This window comes from Triturus cristatus, chromosome 10, assembly GCF_964204655.1.
Source record: "Triturus cristatus chromosome 10, aTriCri1.1, whole genome shotgun sequence".
Lineage (NCBI taxonomy): Eukaryota > Metazoa > Chordata > Amphibia > Caudata > Salamandridae > Triturus > Triturus cristatus.
Genome location: NC_140593.1, coordinates 1,241,830,282 through 1,241,849,090, shown reverse-complemented (window position 1 = coordinate 1,241,849,090; position 18,809 = coordinate 1,241,830,282). Strand labels below are relative to the sequence as shown.

Here is an 18,809-nt window from a genome sequence, read left to right as displayed (position 1 = left end):
TGGCTTGGCAAGTGACACAGGAGCGGCAAAACTCCTTCGTATGTTCGGACATGTGGGGCCAGTGAAAGTGTGGAACAATTCTGTCCCAAGTCTTATTCTGGCCTAAGTGACCTGCAAGGGGAATCTCGTGGGCCAAGGTAAGAAGGAAACCTCTCAGAGACAAGGGGACGACCAGCCTCCTGGTCGCGCCAGGCTTGGGGTCTCTTGCCTCGGAGTACAGGAGTCCATCGTCCCAGTACACTTTGTGGGTACCTGTGGCGTTCCCTGCAGCCTCAGCAGCCGCCTGCTGTCTGAGGGGTTCAAGTGAGGGGCAGTCTAACTGTGCCTTTCCCAGGTCTTCCCTGGAGGGTCCCCCTGAGCCCAGAAACTCAACCTGACTAGGTTCAAGCTCTTTCGGCTCAGTTTCCCTCAGTTCTTTAAGGTCAGCCTCCTCAGAGACTTGATCCATGACCTGGGGCAAGGGGGAAGGCGAGGCCTTACCCTTACTGCTCCTTTTCTTGGAAGGTGTCTGGTCCGTTCTTCCAGGATCCAGCACCTGTTCAGTGGGGCATCTTTTGGCCTGTGACCTGGTCACAGCAAGGACATGTGCTGGCAAGCCTAACATTTCCATGTGAGTCCTCTGCTCCACTTCTGACCATTGTGACGTTTCCAAATCATTGCCCAACAGACATTCTACGGGGAGGTCGGAACTAACCACAACTTTCTTTGGGCCACTTACCCCTCCCCAGGAGAAATCAACAACTGCCATACTGTGATTGGTAGTGACATTGCTGGCATTGGTCACTAGGTAATCGGTACCTAGCATGATCTGTCCAGGGTCCACAAAGTTAGGCGTCACCATTGTGACACTGGCACAAGTGTCCCTGTAGGCCTGAGCCATTTTTCCATTATTCAAAGGCGTCTGCCTGTATTTGCCCAAGGTATTGGGACTGGCATCAGGGGACATATCCATATCCCCTGTACAGACAAGGACGGCCTGAGTGAGCGTGCCGACTAAGTCGTCACCCCCCTCGGTTCCCAAGGTTAACCCAACTAATGCCTTGGGAGGCGCACTACCACTGCTGACTGTACTAGGGGGTGCAGGTGCCTTAGGGGCTGCAGTGGCAGGAGTTTGCCCTCCTTTCTTGGTGCACTCACTAAACCAGTGAGTCTTACTTTTACAGTATTGGCACCACCTTTTTGACTGGCCTTCTTGAGTCTTCTTCTTCTGTGAAGCCTGACCCCCACCCTCTTTGGTTTGTTGGGGACCTGTCGAAGACTTCTGGTCATTTTGTTCGTTCTTGTTACTACCCTTTTGGTCTGCTTTCTTCTGACCACCCTGGTTCTGAGTCTGGTTCTGCTTGACCCTTGTTCTGACCCATCTGTCTCCCTTCTTTCCCAATTCTTGGGGAGAGGTCAGATCCGAGTCGACAAGGTGCTGATGCAACAATTGGTTCTGACAGTTGTTTAAAATCTGTTCTCTCATGATAAGATTGTACAATCCTGTGTAATCAGTAACCTTGCTACCCAGCAACCAGCCTTCCAAAGCCTTAGTGGCACAATCGACAAAGTCAGCCCAATCCTGAGACTGAACCTTCTGGGTGTCCCTGAACAGCAACCTGTACTGCTCAGTTGTTAAGCCGAACCCATCAATCAGTGTATTCTTCAGGACTTGGTAGTTGTTAGCATCCTCAGCTCTAGTAGTGAGGAGCTTGTCTCGCCCTTTACCTTCAAAGGAGAGCCACAGTATAGCTGCCCACTGACTTGGGGGGACGCACTGGACAGTGCAGGCCCTCTCCAAAGCAGTTATCCACTTGTGGATGTCGTCCCCTAGTTTAAAGGGGGGCACTATTTTACTCAGGTGTCTAGTGTCTATACCCCTGTCTTTCTCTCTAATGATAATGCTGCCACCAGTGGGGTCTGACCCACTCAATTTCTGCTCTCGGGCGAAGGCAAGTCTTTCTTTGGCGAGGGCAAGTTCTTCCCGCTCGATCCTCAGATTGACTTCCCTCATCTTCGCTTCATGCTCCCTTCTCTGAGGGGACGTCATTCCTCTCTGAGAAGATGCCTGAGAGACATGTGTTCGAACAGATCTGTTAGAGCCTCTGGAGAGAGACCTAGCTCGTCCGTTCCCAAGGTTAAGCCTGCTTGAGCGTGGGCCCGGGGCTCCCCCAGTTCCATTCTCATGCCTGCTTAAGTTGGTCCTCGTGAGCCTGCCGACTACTACTGGACCTTTGTTTGCCTCGTCTCCTGATAATTTCTCCTCTTCTTCCTCCTCTGTATGGAGGCCGAGGTCTGGGTCACCAAGGGTTCCCTCTAAGGGGGGCATGTTCCCATCATGATCGGGGGGGCCTGTGTTAGAGGCCCTCCTCGCCTCATAAGTCTCTAAGAGACCTATCAGGAATGTGATGGTAGGGTTAGAACCCTGGTTTAGCTTCCTGGAGGCACACAGTTGTCTCATCTCCGTGAAGCTAAGAGCCGCATATCTTGACGTGACCTGTGGAGGGTCAACAACCACTAGGGGAGTCTCTGAAGACTCTCCGTGGTTAGACATGCTTTCTAGTGAGGTGTAAGTGATGCACCTACCTACACTATGTGTTTACCTACTGATCCCTTGCTAAGAGCTGTAGTCAGGGTGTGCTAATCCCTGTTACACTACAACAGCTGGTTCAGTAGAACTCAGAGTATTCTAAGTTAAGTTATATGTACCTGGGTACTTATGTGATCTTTCAACCGATGTTCTTAGGATACGTGGGTGGCAAAACACAGCAAGCTCAAATCCCAACCGCTGCTCACCAATGTAAGAAGTTGGCCTGATATGTAGTGCTCACTATTCTAGTGATCACTGTGTATCATTCCAAACGACCCTTATTGATGATTGGTTGTAAGTCAACCTTATAGACCAGCTATCCTAGTAGCGTGGACAAGAGCAGTCTTTAGGCTAAACTCTAGAGGGCGTGTTAAGCCAGCTGTTTTACCACCAAATTTACCCTTTGAACACCACGTAAAAAGGACACCACACAAGTTGTTATGAAAATAAAGGATATTTATTTATAACAAGACTACCCTGGCTCTTTATGAGTCAGAGAGCTAAGCACACTACAAAACTCTTATGAAAATACTTCAAGTTGCACAATTTACACAAATGCCCGAGGGGCACGAAAAACCATATACACTAAAAGTGGAATGTGAATGGTTAGAAAGTCTAAAGTTACTGATTCCGGAGAAATCCGATCAGTGGGACTAAACGAAAAAGGAGCTGGACACTTGTAGAGCGAACCTGCGATGGAGCACCGAAATGCTCGAGTTACCTAGCCCAGAGGCTGCGGCTGCGTGGGTTCAGCAAGATGTCAGGAGTCCTCGTTGTAGTCTCAGGAGCCTGAAAGAAGAAGTTGCTGGCAGGCGACCAGTGTCGATATTCGGAGGGATCCAAGCCTGGATCGATGATGGAGATGACCTGAAAGCAGAGGGGACTGAGTTCGTAATCACTAGCCAGTGATTGAGGTGGCACCAGGATGGCACCGGACGTAGTCACCGCGATCAGGTGAGTGGGTGACGCTGGACTCTGCTGTCCCTCGGTGCAGGAGGCGTTGTCGGCGACCAGGCAGAAGGGGCGAGCTGTCCCACGAAGGTGTCTGCTGTCGGCGATGCTGGACCCAGAACTGGGGCAACAACCCTTGGCAAAGGCAAGCCCACGCGGTGGAGTCAAGATGGCGTCTGGAGTGGACCAGGAGGGTCCGGGGTGCTCCTCTGTTGGAGGGGAGCTAGGGCCAGTCTGGAGCAACCAGACCAGTGGCAGAAATGTCGTGGTGCGTCGTTAGGAGGGCCACTAGCCAACGGCAAGTGACCGAACAACGCGGTGAGCGGCAAAGAGCAGAAGGGCCCCCACGCAGATCTCGGGGATGCTGGGAGGCTGGTCTTCGGTGCTGGAGCTGCTCAGGGTTGGGGCTTCTTAAACCCCAGGAGCACGCACTCGAGGGTCCCTCGGTGGTTGCGCTAGGCAAGCGTCGTGCAGGTTCTGATGATGGCCGGTCCCGCAGGTCTCGTCACACCCACGTATCTCAGCTGGGCTGATGATGCAGGTAGAGGTCAGAGATGGCAGGGAATCCGGGTCTCGTCGAGCTGTTCAGTCTGGATCCGGAGGATGGACGTGCAGCAAACCGCAAGCGCTTAGGTGGTGCCTGCTGGTGCAGGGTGGCTACTCCTTAGCCACAAGGGAGAGTCTTCAGAAAAAGTCAAGAGTTCCTTTCGTGGAAAGTAGTTCAAGATTCAGAATTATCCAATTTGGGAAGGGGGCCCGCTCCTACCTTTATTCTAAGAAAAGGGGCTGGCCCGTGACTAGGTCCTGCCTATGGGTGGGACCAGGGGGGGGGGTGGTTACACCCCTCTCCTTTGTCCGGTCTCTCCCCAGCTCGGAGGCTGGGGTGCCCCTGGAACTGGTTCGAGATGGCCTATGCACAGTGAGCACCGGGGTGCCACTTGCAGTCACCTTCCTCTCAGCCTTGCCTACCTGGGATACACAAAACCCTGTCTGGGATGGCGCGGGCACCGCCCCCGACAGGAAACCCTTTGTCCAAGCTCTCCCCGCTGGAAGGACTCCCAGCAGCAGGAGGTCAGACTTGTGTCTGTGGTGGCAGCATCCATTTTGTGATGCTGAGGCTCGAGTCAACTTTAACCGGGGTTCACAGTTACATGCATGTCGTGTCCCTCTAGAAGGGTGGAATGCTAACCCCGTCGCCGGAATCGGCGAGGGGTTAGTATCCCAATTCGTATGACACCTTACTCGACATGCTTTGATAATGCGATACCAGAGTTAGCAAATAACCGCGAGGATTATACTGCACTTTAAGAGTATATGGTACGCGTTATCCTGGAACAGCTATTAGGACTTGGTTCCGGAAGCTGCAGACGGCTCGGCTCATGCCAGAGCACCATCTCACATAATTCCAAGCACTCTGCCTTCAGGATTGATAAGGCCTGCCATAGGAGTGACTGATAGGAATACATGTGTCCATTTTAGAGTTAGATATAGGAATACTATATCTAAAGCAAAGGGTGATTACACCACCTTGCCCCAGCCGTCGTGCAGCCAGTTGTGTCAGATTTGGGTGGCCAGCCAGGGGTGGCATAATACATGCTGCAGCCCCTGGTAGACCCTGGGTACACCTAGGCCCTGGATACCTAAGGTATGCTGATACAGGGACTGATAAGGTGGTCCAGTTCCAATTAGTAAATGCACCAAAGGTACATGTGTCACTTTAGAGAGAGAACAGCTAGGCTGTGGGTCTGATTAGCAGGCCCACAGCCAGGAAAAGTCGTAAACCAATAAAGCAAAAAGCAAAAATCTGGGGTGATCATAGGATTGCAGACCCTACTCTCCTACAGAGGTGCTCTACCACTGACTGTGGCAAGCCAACCTTCAGCAGCCAGTCATTGAGGTATGTGAAGACTCATATCTCCAAGCTCCGAAGATGTGCTGCGACCACTGCCATCACTTTTGTGAACACTAGAGGGGCACTGGTGAGGCCAAAGGGAGCAGAAAAACTGAAAATGTTTATGGCCCACCTTGAATCAAAGGTAACTCCTGTGGGACTCCAGGATGGGGATTGTGGAACTCAGTGTCCTGCAGATCCAATTCCAGCAACTAGTCTCCTGGGGCTTGAGCATCCTGCATTTGTCCTTTTTGAGAAAGAAGTTGGGCGGGGGAAGGTCTAAAATTGCGCGAAGGTCTCCATCCTTCTGGTGCATCAGAAAATAACAGGAGTAACATCCAATCCCTATTTCCGATACCGGGAACCTCTCCGTGGCTTTTTGTCCAAAAGAGCCTGGACCTCCTTTTTGGAAGATGGACAAATGGTCGTCCAACAGCGGCTCTGGTGTGGGTGGTACACGTGAAAGAGTGGAAAGGAATGGCTGAACGATTTGTAGCACCCATGTGTCGGATGTGTAGCTCTGTCACTGCCACCGATGGCAAGCTAAAGCAGATTGGTGGTGGGAGTTTCAGCAGTACTTTGTCCCTGAGGTCCTGGATGTTGTTATCCACATTTGGTGCCAAAGCACCAGGCTGGTACCAACTTCCCTGCCATGCAATCAGCAGTGTCCAGTCCAGAGCGGGTGACGTATTTCACTGCATTTTGACCAGCTTGTATAATCTTTGCAAGGTTGCCATGGAATATTTGGAGGGTCATGGATAAGATGTCTCTGACCATGTCTCATGACGCATGTGAATAGCGCCCCAGGAGTCAGCTAGCATTCACTGAGCAGGAGATGCGATTGGCTATATCTGGTTCCTGAACGCCTCCATTCATTTACATTCCCTATGAGGAGGCTTTGAATTCAGGTTGAGCCTGCTTGTCTACACCGGGACCACCAGGCTTTCAGATGTGGATATAGGATGAGGTGGGAGGACGGGTCTCCAGGAGCAGGTCTGGGTCGTGTGGTAACCTGTCAGTTGTCTGGCAGGCAAAAGCCCGGGGGTATTCACAAGGTGAGGAATCTGCGGTTAGAAGACCCATGAGAAACGCCTGACTAAGACCATTATTATTGCACGCAATGTACGGAGAATGCAATCACCAATTGTGCTGTCTGCTTGGAAGATAAGGTAGGAGCATCGTTTTAGCGTGCAAAGGCTAGCCGAGGAAGCACCGACGAATCTTGTAGAGAATCAGAACCGGTCCGGGAATAAATGTGAGATGTGCAACACCCCTCACCTCTCCTCGAGGACACCCCTCACCTCTCCTCGAGGACACCTCTCACCTCTCCTCGAGGACACCCCTCACCTCTCCTCGAGGACACCCCTCACCTCTCCTCGAGGGCACCCCTCACCTCTCCTCGAGGACACCCCTCACCTCTCCTCGAGGACACCTCTCACCTCTCCTCGAGGACACCCCTCACCTCTCCTCGAGGACACCCCTCACCTCTCCTCGAGGGCACCCCTCACCTCTCCTCGAGGACACCCCTCACCTCTCCTTGAGGACACCCCTCCACCCCTCACCTCTCCTCGAGGACACCCCTCACCTCTCCTCGAGGACACCCCTCACCTCTCCTCGAGGACACCCCTCACCTCTCCTCGAGGGCACCCCTCACCTCTCCTCGAGGACACCCCTCACCTCTCCTTGAGGACACCCCTCACCTCTCCTTGAGGACACCCCTCCACCCCTCACCTCTCCTCGAGGACACCCCTCACCTCTCCTCGAGGACACCCCGCCATTTGACTCAATTACATCAAAGAAGAACAGCAAAAAGAGCGCATAAAGCGAACAGGACTGCGAACGATCTCAATTTCAACCTCAAACCTTTGCATAGCGAGCTGCATTTTTCTCATCATTGCATAGTTCAGGTCTCTGCAGCCTAAATGGGATTGAAATGCAGGCGGGCCTTCGGTTTGCTATGATGGTGACTACTACCACAGCCAAAGCTCTCCGATGGCCTGACGGAGTAAGGGCCGTTGGAGAGATGGCCTCATGTCCGCCTGCACAATCATGATGGACAGACATGTAGTCATTTATTTACTGTCCGTCACTGCAAGCAAATGCTGGCAGTGAGGGACAGTAAAAACCAACTAGTCCTCCCGCCGCCATGGGAGCATTACATTTTTAAAGTTTGAGAATTTTCTTTTTGAAAATAAAAATGAATACTGTTTGGTGCCGGGTGGAGTCATGCTGACCCAGCCCTGCAGCAAACAGCAGATTGTACTAACAGGAAGCGATGTGACGGCAGTTTCCTGCCCATGCTTTATAAATGACCGCCTGCTTGGCGTTCGTTTATAAATTTGGCGGGTGGTCCCTCCATCATGTGGATGAAGGTATATACTCCTTCCCAGTGCTTTAAATGGAAAAATATAAGTGCAGGTACTCATTAAATTGAGTTGGGGGCGTGGCTAGTGGGCGGGGTTAGAGGCGGGCTGAGACGTGATGATAGAAACACTTCTATTGAGTATTCATTTTGCCCTTGCATTGCCCTTGACAGTTGTCTCTCGATCCCTCCCCCACTCACTTCTTTCCTATTTGTATCCATTTCTCTTGCTGTCCCACTCTCTTTACCCCTAAATTATCCTATAATCCTCTACTATCACTCTTTCTATTTCTAATCTGCCATCTCCGTGCCTCTCATACTCTTTCCATAGCCGTCTCGATCTCTTCCCCAACTCTGTCTGCACTCACCCCTTCTGTCTCTATTTCTTCCCCTTTAAACTCTCCTCTACTCCTTCTATCTCTGCCCCATCACTCTTTTCCTTCTTTCACCCCATTCTCCTTCCTCTTGCCTCGGCAGAAGGCCACAGGGCCGGAGAGCTTGCAGTGTCAGACAGTGAGCACTGCAAGGTCGTGAGCATGTGCAGAGTCCAGTAGGGCAGAGGTCAGGCGAAGAACAATACTGGCCTCTGATGGGCAGGTCAGTAGACCTTCTCCCACCTCACCTGGGTTCATGGCAGGCCGCATAGGCCATCTCCACCGCACTCTCCACCACATTATCCTTGCCAATATCCCAGCAGGTGGACAGGGGTGGGGGTGGAATTTCAGGAGCAAGTGAGTCCGGCCTCAGTGGGAGGCCAACCAGTTAAATGGCACGGTCACTTATGCAGGCTCTCTTCCCTCCCACCCATTCAGGCTGCACACATCACTGTGCCCCTGGCAGCCGATGTCCAATACACTAACAAGATGACCCAGCATGGAGGCCCGGCAGGGGGCGGCTGAGGGCAATGAGAGCTTTGGGAGCAGAGGTCCACTTACCCCTGCAGCAGGCCTCCAGCAGGCACCAAAATTGCAAACATGCTGCCAAATAAACAGGGCACAGCTGGCCCCCAGGCATCGGCTCAGTGCCCATTTGATCAATCCGAGTACCGGTACTCTCCTTGGCACTGGAAAACTGCCGATACTCAGCTTGATAAAAACAAGAAGTGCCGGTATTCAGTACCTGTGAGTACCGGCCCATTTAAAGCACTGCTCCATCGCCATGCCCCATGGTGAAATGGCAGGTCACCCGCCAAGATATAAATGATGCCCAAAATCTTGAAATATTGTGAAATTCCTGAACATGTTATAAATGACAAAAAAGAGAAGCAAGACATAAAATCAAAGGAGAACGTTTGGATTGACGTACTGTCTTCATGCAGATCCAATGAAATTTTAGGCTTATGCAAATTCTGTGGATAACCCAACCCTTGACACTGGAAGAAACAACATTCTAGGTGTTTTGAGGGACAGTTACATCTCATCGTTCTGCTGCCAAAGGAGAATTACAAGAGCAATTAAATGAAAGGAATGAAGTGCTCCCGGCTGCATAAACAAACATCTGTACAGTGGTACTCAAGGAGGTCAGTAGTGTTGCGTACAAGGTAAGCCAGGCCTGATGGTGTCCAGGTCTAAAAGGTCTCCAGCCTCATTATATAAATCAGACAACAACTGACCCCACTGGTCCCATCCCCCATTTACTGTCTCTTATTGTACAGGATTGCTTTTTTTTCCCATCACATCTTGGAGAATTGAGTTACGTCGCGGTGCGCTACGGCGACAGGACCGTTTGTCTGAGTGGAGAATATCCACCAACGCGTGCACCAAGGACTGTTTTGGTACACGCTGCATGTCTTTGTTGTTGCTGGCCATCATACCGGAACACCTTTGTTTTTGGGACTGGAAAGAAGCCACCCTTGACATTAGTATCAATCTGATTATGCTGATACATGAAGTAGCTAAGAAACATCGGTTATACAGGATTATCGGTTACTTTACATCGGACGATCGTTTTCATTTCACATTTACGCTACAAGAATAATACAATTCCCCTGAAGAAGTCCTAGTAGATTAGGACGAAATGCGTTGGCTGATGGCTTTTGATTGAAAATAAAAGAAATTATAAATTATCTGTTGGGACAATTGACGTCTCTCGCACTAATTGGTTTGACTGGAATGATATGGACATTTATGTTTTCTTGCATATATGTCAAGAAAGGTGGTGCGGTTCTGATGTATTGTTGTTTTGACTGTTTCCTGTTTTAAGGTAGCGCCCTTGGGCAGGGGGTGCTTTCGGGACCTGCACACAGATTCAGAGATTTGTTGTAAATTTATTGATATCATTTTCTAAACTGGTGCTGCATCAGTGTTCTATACCCAACTGCCCGTGTTTGTTTGAATATCATTATATAAATCAGACAACAACTGACCCCACTGGTCACATCCCCCATTTACTGTCTCTTATTTTACAGGATTGAAACCATCTTCCTGGAAAGGATCAATACTTTGGCAGTTACATAAACAGGGCCGAAGGGCCTGTAGTGTCGTGTGAGGTTGTAGTGATGGAACCTCTGTGGCTCCTGACGGACTCCGTAGATCTGTGACGTACACGTTAGAACGTGGTGCTCTGAAAGAAGGTTTAGAATGTTGAGTTCGCAGTTATGCGCGGATGTATGTCGATACACCGTGCACCATTCCATCGCGTGCTTTAACCACGCGGTCAATACATCGCGAAATCCAACACATCGCCATGTTTTACATCGCACGTTGGTGCAACGCTAATGCGTTGATGCCTATAGGCAAGTAGCAAACTTCGCCAACGCTAAAATGGCACGTCATTACATCGTGTAACTTGTGATCCCGCCTCTACCCTTTCCCCCCTTCGGCACCCCCTTCCCCACGACGCCAATTCTTTACCCCGAGCATAATAATAACACCGTCTAAATACTGATGAAGGCTCTTTAAATTGGTAACGTGGGCAAGATGTCAACCAGGCTAATTAAGCAGCAAATTTAAATATCGCCATAATGCGCGTGTACTTCAACCCGCAGATCAAGATGACAATGAGGCTAATGTGTACTTCAACCCGCCTGTGCAGGAATGAGAAAGTGTGCAAGAATGTATTACCGTCGGCATAGTAACGTAATAATGTCCATATGAACACCTTACACTAATAAAGCAATGAAAAAGTTAATATCAGTGCCGTGTTACCCGTCTAAATAATGATGAGTGCTATTAGAACGCCTGGCACTGCTGTAATTAAACTTTTTCCCCGAGCATAATAATAACACCGTCTAAATACTGATGAAGGCTCTTTAATTTGGTAACGTGGGCAAGATGACAAGCAGGCTAATTAAGCAGCAAATTTAAATATCGCTGTAATGCGCGTGTACTTCAACCCGCACATGAATGAAAAAGTTAATATCGGCGCCGTGTTATGTCAGGAATGTACATTTCGCGCCTGTAATGCGCATGTAATACCCGTATGTAAAGTGGTGAAAAGTAACGTTTAACCAAATGTGTACATCGTACAGTGCGTTGTTCTTGCTTACGGTGGTATGCCTTACGATGTAAACGTTAACGCGTTGCTGTGCCTTACGATGTAAACGTCGTCGCGATGTCCTAAATGCGTTGTAATGTGCTTGCGATGTGATCACTTCGTTGTGGTGGGTGTTCGCCTTATGCGCAGACGAATAAAGACGTGTTAGACTAAGCTCCATGTGTGGTGTAGTCACTGGTGAGCTCCTGGGCTAAGGAACACGCTACAGAGTTGCTCCCTCCAATGACAGAAGGTCGCTCTTCTTGATCCAGAGGCGGAACTGGACGCCACCTTCTAAGCAACCTCTTAAACTAGCCAGAAGGAAAGGACCTCATTCCTTGGTAACGGGACACTGGCCAGTGACTTGTGGTCCCGCAGTGAAGCCTCCGCTGGACGTAATAAGAGGGCAGTATGAGCCACCACTGACTGATGGCCACGAGGTGCTCCCTGTATCAGGGATGTCATTCTGTGTCATCCATTCCGGTGCCTTCAGGCTCTGCCCTCCTCCACCGCACAGGCTCAGTACGCCTGGGACTGAATGTGATTCAGCAGTCACCCCAGCAGGCGTCACCTGGATTCAGTTTCTGGCAAAGGTGCAAGATCGCAAAGCAGGACTCATAAATTCTATCTGGGGTCAGAAATTGGGAAGACAGCTTTGTAAAAAAGTTGAAAGAGAATGGCTCTCCGACTACACTTCGGCCAAGCGGCTCTTCTACCAAACACTGCTGAGGAGCTTTAACAAGCTAAGGACAACCAAAGCAGGTTATTCTGCATCACAGATAGACTGAACCAAAAATCCTTTTAAAATTATCTTTCGGATAGCCACCAATCGCTTGAACCCCGAAAGATGCTATAATTCCATTTCTCACACCAGGCCTTATGCGATGACCACTTTTCATTCTTTCACATTAAAATTAGGGTCATCTCAGGTCTCTCACTAAGTTAAAAAACTTAGGGTACACCGATTCTTTCACATCTTCTGGACCATATACTTCAATACAAGAGCCTGTCCTTCTGGCATTGAAGGGTTTATCCAATCCTGGTGAACGGTAAACTCAGGGTTACTATTGGCCCCCGCCCAGAACAGCTTCTGCGTCCGAACCACCTTGATACCTCAGCAGCAGAGCTCATGTCCTTTCTGCAGTGTAAACTTTAACAGCCGCTCTGCACCTTTATCCCAGAGGCAACGATCCTTCCAACCCTAGAAACACATCAGCAGACATTTCTGTTCTTAGGAACTACAGACCGATCTCCCTGCCCCCTTCCGTTGGAAGGTCCGTGAAAGGGAGCGAAAGGCTCAACGCAACGTTTCTAGAAAAGAACAACTTATTTGATGCAGAAGAATTTGGTTTCCCCGTAGACGCCGGGATGGAAATAGCATTCCTGTCTCTCTTAGACGTCACCCATCTTCGAGGAGACCATGTTCAAGCATTGGGCTTGGTCCCGCTGGACCGGTCTGCACTGTCTGACACCATCTCACATAAAAGTCTCCGACTCTTCTGGCTGAGGCAGAGTTCGAGACAAGCCGTAGGTTGGATCTTCTGTTTCCTGGCTCACCACGCTCAAGTGGTCGCCTTACCACTTTTTGGATCCAGGTTTCGGAAGCTTGAACAGGGCAAACCACAGAGATCCTCGCTAAACCCCTGCTTTTTAACATCTATGTTCAACCCCTAGACAGTCCCATCCGCATGCTGAGCCTCTCATTCACCCCGACGCGGATTCATCCAAAATCTCTTCAACCCTTACGATTCTTCAGATTTTGTCTCCTCTGAATTTTAAGTAATTGCCAACGGTCGATACTCGAATGAACAATAATTATCTTAAGACTAATGCAGCGAAAACAGGAATTCTTCATATGGAAGGGGGCGTCCTGGTCTCCAGGTTGGTGGACAGAAGTCCCAGGACTCCACCTAGGCTTCTTGTTTGATCAATAACTATCTCTCCCTTCACACACCATTAAAGTTTCAGTTTCCTGTGTCTAGTATTTATGGCTGTTTCCAAACATCTTCCAATGTTATCAGAATCTGAAAAACATGTGGTCAATCAAGATCCTACTGTTTCCCACCTTGATTACTGCGATTCCCTTGAGGTTGGACTTCTGACCAAACGCCTGCCCGTCTACAATGATTCCAAAATGGAGCAGTTTGATTAATCCTTAATAATTCGCAAAGTGCTCACATTTTGGCTTCCATAATCCCCCTACATTGGTTCCCCATTCACAAACTCATTCTCTTTGTGCCTCACTCACCGGGTGATGCAAAGTTCTGGACCAGCTCACTTACACAGGAAGATTTCTACCCATCGCCCCACCTGAGAACCCAGATCTTCCACACACTCCTTGCTTCAGGTGTCTTTCAAGAGTAGGTGACCACTGCCCACCTGGGAACCCATATCTTCCACACACTCCTTGCTTCAGGTGTCTTTCAAGAGTAGGTGACCACTGCCCACTTAGGAACCCAGATCTTCCACACACTCCTTGCTTCAGGTGTCTTTCAAGAGTAGGTGACCACTGCCCACCTGGGAACCCAGATCTTCCACACACTTCCTGCTTCAGGTGTCTTTCAAGAGTAGGTGACCACTGCCCACCTGGGAACCCAGATCTTTCACACACTCCTTGCTTCAGGTGTCTTTCAAGAGTAGGTGACCACTGCCAAGCTGGGAACCGAGATCTTCCACACACTCCTTGCTTAAGTTGTCTCTTAAGAGCAGGTAACCACTGCCCACCTGGGAACCCAGATCTTCCACACACTCCTTGCTTCAGGTGTCTTTCAAGAGCAGGTGACCACTGCCCAGCTGGGAATCCAGATCTTCCACTCACTCCTTGCTTCAGGTGTATTTCAAGAGTAGGTGACCACTGCCCACCTGGGAACCCAGATCTTCCACTCACTCCTTGCTTCAGGTGTCTTTCAAGAGTAGGTGACCACTGCCCACCTGGGAACCCAGATCTTCCACAAACTCCTTGCTTCAGGTGTCTTTCAAGAGTAGGTGAGCACTGCCCATCAGGGAACCCAGATCTTCCACACACTCCTTGCTTCAGATGTCTCTTAAGAGTAGGTGACCTTCCCACTTGGGAACCCAGATCTTCCACACACTCCTTGCTTCAGGTGTCTTTCAAGAGTAGGTGACCACTGCCTACCTGGGAACCCAGATCTTCCACACACTTCTTGCTTCAGGTGTCTTTCAAGAGTAGGTGACCACTGCCCAGCTGGGAACCCAGATCTTCCACACACTCCTTGCTTCAGTTGTCTCTTAAGAGCAGGTAATCACTGCCCACCTAGGAACCTAGATCTTCCACTCACTCCTTGCTTCAGGTGTCTTTCAAGAGCAGGTGACCACTGCTCAGCTGGGAACCCAGATCTTCCACTCACTCCTTGCTTCAGGTGTCTTTCAAGAGTAGGTGACCACTGCCCAGCTGGGAACCAGATCTTCCACACAGTCCTTGCTTCAGTTGTCTCTTAAGAGCAGGTAACCACTGCCCACCTGGGAACCCAGATCTTCCACACACTCCTTGCTTCAGGTGTCTTTCAAGAGCAGGTGACCACTGCTCGGCTGAGAACCCAGATCTTCCGCTCACTCCTTGCTTCAGGTGTCTTTCAAGAGTAGGTGACCACGGCCCACCTGGGAACCCAGATCTTCCACACACTCCTTGCTTAAGGTGTCTTTCAAGAGTAGGTGACCACTGCCCACCGCGGAACCCAGATCTTCCACACAGTCCATGTTTCAAGTTTCACAGATCCACCTCTAAAGAGTGGAGCAGTTTGATTAATCCTTAATAATTCGCAAAATGCTCACATTTTGGCTTCCATAATCCCCCTACATTGGTTCCCCATTCACAAATGCATTCTCTTTGTGCCTCACTCACCGGGTGATGCAAAGTTCTGGACCAGCTCACTTACGCAGGAAGATTTCTACCCATCGCCCCACCTGAGAACCCAGATCCTCCACACACTCCTTGCTTCAGGTGTCTTTCAAGAGTAGGTGACCACTGCCCACCTGGGAACCCATATCTTCCACACACTCCTTGCTTCAGGTGTCTTTCAAGAGTAGGTGACCACTGCCCACCTGGGAACCCATATCTTCCACACACTCCTTGCTTCAGGTGTCTTTCAAGAGTAGGTGACCACTGCCCACCTAGGAACCGAGATCTTCCACACACTCCTTGCTTCATGTGTCTTTCAAGAGTAGGTGACCACTGCCCACCTGGGAACCCAGATCTTCCACACACTTCTTGCTTCAGGTGTCTTTCAAGAGTAGGTGACCACTGCCCACCGTGGAACCCAGATCTTTCACACACTCCTTGCTTCAGGTGTCTCTTAAGAGCAGGTAACCACTGCCCACCTGGGAATCCAGATCTTCCACACACTCCTTGCTTAAGTTGTCTCTTAAGAGCAGGTAACCACTGCCCACCTGGGAACCCAGATCTTCCACACACTCCTTGCTTCAGGTGTCTTTCAATAGCAGGTGACCACTGCCCAGCTGGGAATCCAGATCTTCCACTCACACCTTGCTTCAGGTGTATTTCAAGAGTAGGTGACCACTGCCCACCTGGGAACCCAGATCTTCCACACACTCCTTGCTTCAGGTGTCTTTCAAGAGTAGGTGAGCACTGCCCACCGGGGAACCCAGATCTTCCACACACTCCTTGCTTCAGATGTCTCTTAAGAGTAGGTGACATTCCCACCTGGGAACCCAGATCTTTCACACAATCCTTGCTTCAGGTGTCTTTCAAGAGTAGGTGACCACTGCCCAGCTGGGAACCCAGATCTTCCACACACTCCTTGCTTCAGGTGTCTTTCAAGAGTAGGTGACCACTGCCCACCTGGGAACCCATATCTTCCACACACTCCTTGCTTCAGGTGTCTTTCAAGAGTAGGTGACCACTGCCCACCTAGGAACCCAGATCTTCCACACACTCATTGCTTCAGGTGTCTTTCAAGAGTAGGTGACCACTGCCTACCTGGGAACCCAGATCTTCCACACACTTCTTGCTTCAGGTGTCTTTCAAGAGTAGGTGACCACTGCCCACCGTGGAACCCAGATCTTTCACACACTCCTTGCTTCAGGTGTCTCTTAAGAGCAGGTAACCACTGCCCACCTGGGAACCCAGATCTTCCACACACTCCTTGCTTCAGGTGTCTTTCAAGAGCAGGTGACCACTGCCCAGCTGGGAATCCAGATCTTTCACTCACACCTTGCTTCAGGTGTATTTCAAGAGTAGGTGACCACTGCCCACCTGGGAACCCAGATCTTCCACACACTCCTTGCTTCAGGTGTCTTTCAAGAGTAGGTGAGCACTGCCCACCGGGGAACCCAGATCTTCCACACACTCCTTGCTTCAGATGTCTCTTAAGAGTAGGTGACATTCCCACCTGGGAACCCAGATCTTCCACACACTCCTTGCTTCAGGTTTCTTTCAAGAGCAGGTGACCACTGCCCAGCTGGGAATCCAGATCTTCCACTCACACCTTGCTTCAGGTGTATTTCAAGAGTAGGTGACCACTGCCCACCTGGGAACCCAGATCTTCCACACACTCCTTGCTTCAGGTGTCTTTCAAGAGTGGGTGAGCACTGCCCACCGGGGAACCCAGATCTTCCACACACTCCTTGCTTCAGATGTCTCTTAAGAGTAGGTGACATTCCCACCTGGGAACCCAGATCTTCCACACACTCCTTGCTTCAGGTGTCTTTCAAGAGTAGGTGACCACTGCCCACCTGGGAACCCAGATCTTCCACACACTCCTTGCTTCAGGTGTCTTTCAAGAGCAGGTGACCACTGCCCACCTGGGAACCCAGATCTTCCACACACTTCTTGCTTCAGGTGTCTTTCAAGAGTAGGTGACCCCTGCCCACCTGGGAACCCAGATCTTTCACGCACTCCTTGCTTCAGGTGTCTTTCAAGAGCAGGTGACCACTGCTCAGCTGGGAACCCAGATCTTCCACTCACTCCTTGCTTCAGGTGTCTTTCAAGAGTAGGTGACCACTGCCCACCTGGGAACCCAGATCTTCCACTCACTCCTTGCTTCAGGTGTCTTTCAAGAGTAGGTGACCACTGCCCACCTGGGAACCCAGATCTTTCACGCACTCCTTGCTTCAGGTGTCTTTCAAGAGCAGGTGACCACTGCTCAGCTGGGAACCCAGATCTTCCACTCACTCCTTGCTTCAGGTGTCTTTCAAGAGCAGGTGACCACTGCCCAGCTGGGAACCCAGATCTTCCACACAGTCCGTGCTTCAGGTTCCGCAGATCCACCTCTGAAGAGTAGATCAACCTTCCTTCCTCCCCACTTAGCGCCAAGAAATGGGATTCTCTGCCTCTGTCCCTTCGCAGGAATCACGACCACTCCTCCTTCCGGAGGGCACTCAAGGCACGACTGTTCTCAAATCACAAAGAATCAGGGGCATCTGGTTTTAGTGCATCTGTGCCCGCCTACTTATGGTTTTTCCTGGTGCGGCAGGATACCCTGATGGGTGATTGCCGCGCTATATAAAAACTATCAACATAACAATTTCACCAGCCTGGTGGGGAAGAGATGGAAAACCTGCAGAGGGAACATGAGAGTGATGTGGGCAAAGCTGTGGGCTCAAAAAGAGGACACAATATAAAAATGCCACAACTACAGGAGGCGGGACGGAGGCGGACTGGCTGCAGTAAGAGGGAAAGTGGGCCAGGAATGGTCAGTGTTGTGACACCCAAAGGGGTCTGCTAGGGGTGAGTGAAGAACTGACTGGGGAAAGAGTCTTCCAGGGACCCAGAGAAGAACTGACGACCTCGGGGGGAACTCTTCAGCAGTCCACTAACCCCACATTTGTCCCTGCCTTTCTTCCAATCTCTCTGCTGCACTGTGTGCCCCTCAGCACCTGGAAAGGGTGAGGGCTGGGAGTGAGAGAGACAGTGAGGTCTTGTGGCTGCTCTGCCTACCTTGGAACCGAGCTTGTGCGCTTGGGTCCCGGCCTCGGCACTTATCTGACAACCATGTGATTCTGGACACATTCTTCCTCACCTTGAGCCTTCTGAAGGAGGCCACTTTGTTACCACTCCCTTGTTTGCTTTCATTTGATTGAAGTGAGTCCACAAGAGAGCATGCTTTCAGGAACTCCCTAACCTTGTCAGCCCTCTACCTTCTCTCCACAGGCCATCCTGCACCCCCCCCCCCCCCCACCAAGCATAACCCCCTGACCTTGTAAACACTGCCTTCTCTCCACAGGCCATCCTGCACCCCCCCACCAAGCATAACCCCCTGACCTTGTAAACACTGCCTTCTCTCCACAGACCATCCTGCACCCCCCCACCAAGCACCACCCCCTAACATTGTAAACCCTCTGCCTTCTCTCCACAGGCCATCCTGCAGTCCCCCAACAAGCAGCTCACACTGAGTGAGATTTACAACCGGCTTAGCGAGATGTTCGCCTACTTCAGGGAGAACAAGACCACCTGGAAGGTGAGTGCTCGGAGAACACTAGAAGCAGGCTGTAGGCGCTAAGGGAGGGAAGGAGCTCCAGAAGCCAGACAGAACCCTTCAAAGCCTGCAAAGAGAGGGCCAGGTAGCGTGATAGGCACAGCCCAT

At 50.6% G+C, this 18,809-nt stretch overlaps 1 protein-coding gene across 1 annotated transcript in view; it reads left to right on the top strand.

Moving 5' to 3' along the window:
- The window catches only part of LOC146797181 (forkhead box protein P3-like), a 238,098-nt gene that overhangs the window by 166,352 nt on the left and 52,937 nt on the right, over positions 1-18,809 (top strand). The window contains exon 10 of the mRNA XM_085630324.1: positions 18,582-18,683. Within this exon, the coding sequence (XP_085486450.1) occupies positions 18,582-18,683 (102 nt within the window). The remainder of the gene's footprint in view (positions 1-18,581; positions 18,684-18,809) is intronic.